Source organism: Sinocyclocheilus rhinocerous, unplaced genomic scaffold, assembly GCF_001515625.1.
Source record: "Sinocyclocheilus rhinocerous isolate Xijiao unplaced genomic scaffold, SAMN03320098_v1.1 scaffold969, whole genome shotgun sequence".
Classification (NCBI taxonomy): domain Eukaryota; kingdom Metazoa; phylum Chordata; class Actinopteri; order Cypriniformes; family Cyprinidae; genus Sinocyclocheilus; species Sinocyclocheilus rhinocerous.
Genome location: NW_015664218.1, coordinates 134,270 through 137,063, shown reverse-complemented (window position 1 = coordinate 137,063; position 2,794 = coordinate 134,270). Strand labels below are relative to the sequence as shown.

General features: G+C 38.1%; 1 protein-coding gene across 1 annotated transcript in view; it reads left to right on the top strand.

The window, feature by feature from the left end:
• LOC107730007 (thioredoxin domain-containing protein 5-like) overlaps positions 1 to 2,794 on the top strand; it is a 15,274-nt gene that overhangs the window by 4,826 nt on the left and 7,654 nt on the right. Inside the window, exons 2-4 of the mRNA XM_016540752.1 lie at positions 1,315 to 1,467; positions 1,696 to 1,801; positions 1,960 to 2,056. Coding sequence (XP_016396238.1) covers positions 1,315 to 1,467; positions 1,696 to 1,801; positions 1,960 to 2,056 — 356 coding nt within the window. The remainder of the gene's footprint in view (positions 1 to 1,314; positions 1,468 to 1,695; positions 1,802 to 1,959; positions 2,057 to 2,794) is intronic.

Below are 2,794 nucleotides of genomic sequence, written 5' to 3'. Positions count from 1 at the left end.
ACGTTACGGTTGAACCACTGATGGCAGATGGACTATTCTGACGATGTCTTTCATACTTTTCTGAACCTTGACAGTGTAATTTACTTGGCAGTCGATCGGACAGTCACAAGCCTCCCGGCTTCATCCAAAATATCTTAAATTGTGTTCCGAAGACAAACTAAGCTTTTACGGGTTTGGAACGACATAGGGGTAAGTGATTAATGACAAAATTTTCATTTTGGGGTGGAGTATCCCTTTAAAAAACCTTGGGAGAAACCAGGTTCAGTTGGGGGGCCAGTTCTCTGGCCAGACGAAACCAGCATGGTATGGTCTAATTCCAGGGTGCAGCACAGGTCAGATTGTGCAGAGGACTCGTCTGGTTCCCGTGGTCTTGTGCCGATGGTCGTCGAGGTGATGAGGTCTTCACAAGGGATCTGTCATTCAGGGCTATAGAAGTCATCTCCATCTGATCTGGATATGGACTGGATCCGTATGGCTTTGTTGACCTCAGAATAAGAATGAAAGAGACTAATATTAGTGTAGATGCCATTCTTCTTACGATGTAGCAAGTACATCGGGTGTTATGGGAAATGTTCCCGGTTCCGGTTGACGTAATTAATGCAGCCTAACAATCCTTTAACGCATTTGAAGGATTTTGTGAAACGTTTGTAATATGTGATGGAATAATAGTTTAAAGGGGTCATCGGATGCTACATGCATTTTTACAAGTTGTTTGAACTGAACTGGCATTGTGTGTACACAACCACCCTATAATGATAAAAATCCACCCAGTGCTTTTTTTTTTTAATCTACTAAAATCTTTACCCCTTTCTTTGACGTCACAAAACAGGCCCCTCCCGCAATTGTTTGATTGACAGTAGTGTTTCAGCACAGACTGGACTGGCATCTTACCTTAGACCCGCCCTGAGTGAGCTGTCATCAGTCCGCCATTGTTTCACCGCTGGAGCAGATGTAGACAAGAATGACTCCTAAGCGATTGAGGTGTTCTGTTGTTGGATGTAATAATGAGCATAGCAGTCGTCATTTACTCCCGACATCTGAGCCGATGAAGACGCAGTGAATTACGTTTGTTTTTGAAGGGAATGCGCCCCTGATCTACCTAAATGCTTCCCTACAAAACGGCTTGCTCTGAAAAGAGCTGTTTTTGACGGTAAAAAAGGTGTTTTTTACGCTACCATTGATAAATTTTAACCAAACTGTGTTACAGACTTTTCATTAAGACCCTAAAGAATCATATCAACATGTGGAAAATGGGCATCCGATGACCCCTTTAATGATGTGATAAATGTGTTTGAATATGTTTGTGGTGTGCAGGTGTGGTCACTGTCAGCGGCTACAGGGAACGTGGAATGAGCTGGCAGATAAATATAACAGTATGGAGGCTCCTCCAGTGTATGTTGTGAAATTCGACTGCACAAAAGACACAAAGTTTTGCTCCAGTGAACATGGGATCCGTGGATACCCAACGTAAGCATTACTTCTCTGTTAGTAGTACTGTACGTAACAAAAAAAGACACATTTTAAGATGCTTCATGCAGAATGACAGTAAAATTATTTAGATGTTGTGTGTGTGTGTGTGTGTGTAAAACATTTTATATGCATGATTTATAATCACCTGACAGTCATGTGCCTAAGGTAAAAATTATATGTGGTTTGATTAATCATTGACTGACTAACTTTGTGTTTGCTTTACAGTCTGAAGTTGTTTAAACCTGATCAGGAGGCTGTGAAGTATCAGGGCCCGAGAGACCTGCAGGCGCTAGAGAGCTGGATGCTGAAAACCCTGCAGGATGAACCGGAAGTAAGATCATAAAACTGCTAAAATATTTGTATGACTAGAAACATATTCTTATACTGGCTTTTAAAAGTGCTTTGTGTAATACATGGACATGGTCAAGGTGTCTAAAATGTCACAATATTACAGCACTTCTTATTTGGTCTTTCCCCATCTCACCTCAGGAACCTCAGACTGAACCCGAGCCACCCAAAGTCCCTGAACCCAAACAGGGCCTGTATGAACTCACAGCCACAAACTTCAAATCACACATCTCTAAAGGTAGTAGCCCACCTCCCATTTTAACAATATTTCAATTTTGATTGACGATTCATTTGTTTTACAAAGTAATGATATAATGTTTTACGTTATGATAATTGTTTTTTAATACCACTATGTTGTATCAGCTTGGGTTGATTGTTTAACTTTATTTAGAAGAAAATTTGCTTTAGTCTTTTTTTTATATTTTATCAAGTTCTCTACAGCTTTGTATAACTGTTAAATTACAAATTCATCATTTTGAAAGTGAAGCATTTAAACAAAAAGTCACTACTTCACTGTCACCCTGCACACATGGACACACAGTTAAGGAAAATGTGAAAATATAACAACATTTTAAAATGATGTTGACTTTTCCATGACTGAAAACATCATGACATTAAATACAATCTTGTAATCAATAGTAAATGTATAATAATAATATTTATTATTATTATGTAGTTGTGGTGCTCCTAAATTTTTGGTGAGTGCTCCTAAATTTTTGCTGGTGCTCCTAACTTTTTGAAGTTGGGAGCACCAGTGCTACCAAGTAAAAAAGTTAATTTCGAGCCCTGATTATTATTATTTAAATAGTTTGTCATTGGATTACATTTTAAGATGTCCGGTAATCACAAATGACTGGTATAGGTACAATGATAATTAATACAAGCATATTAAAACCCTGGCAACTAACCTGTTTATTGAATGTTTATATATATATATATATATATATATATATATACAGATCGTAATATAAATAAG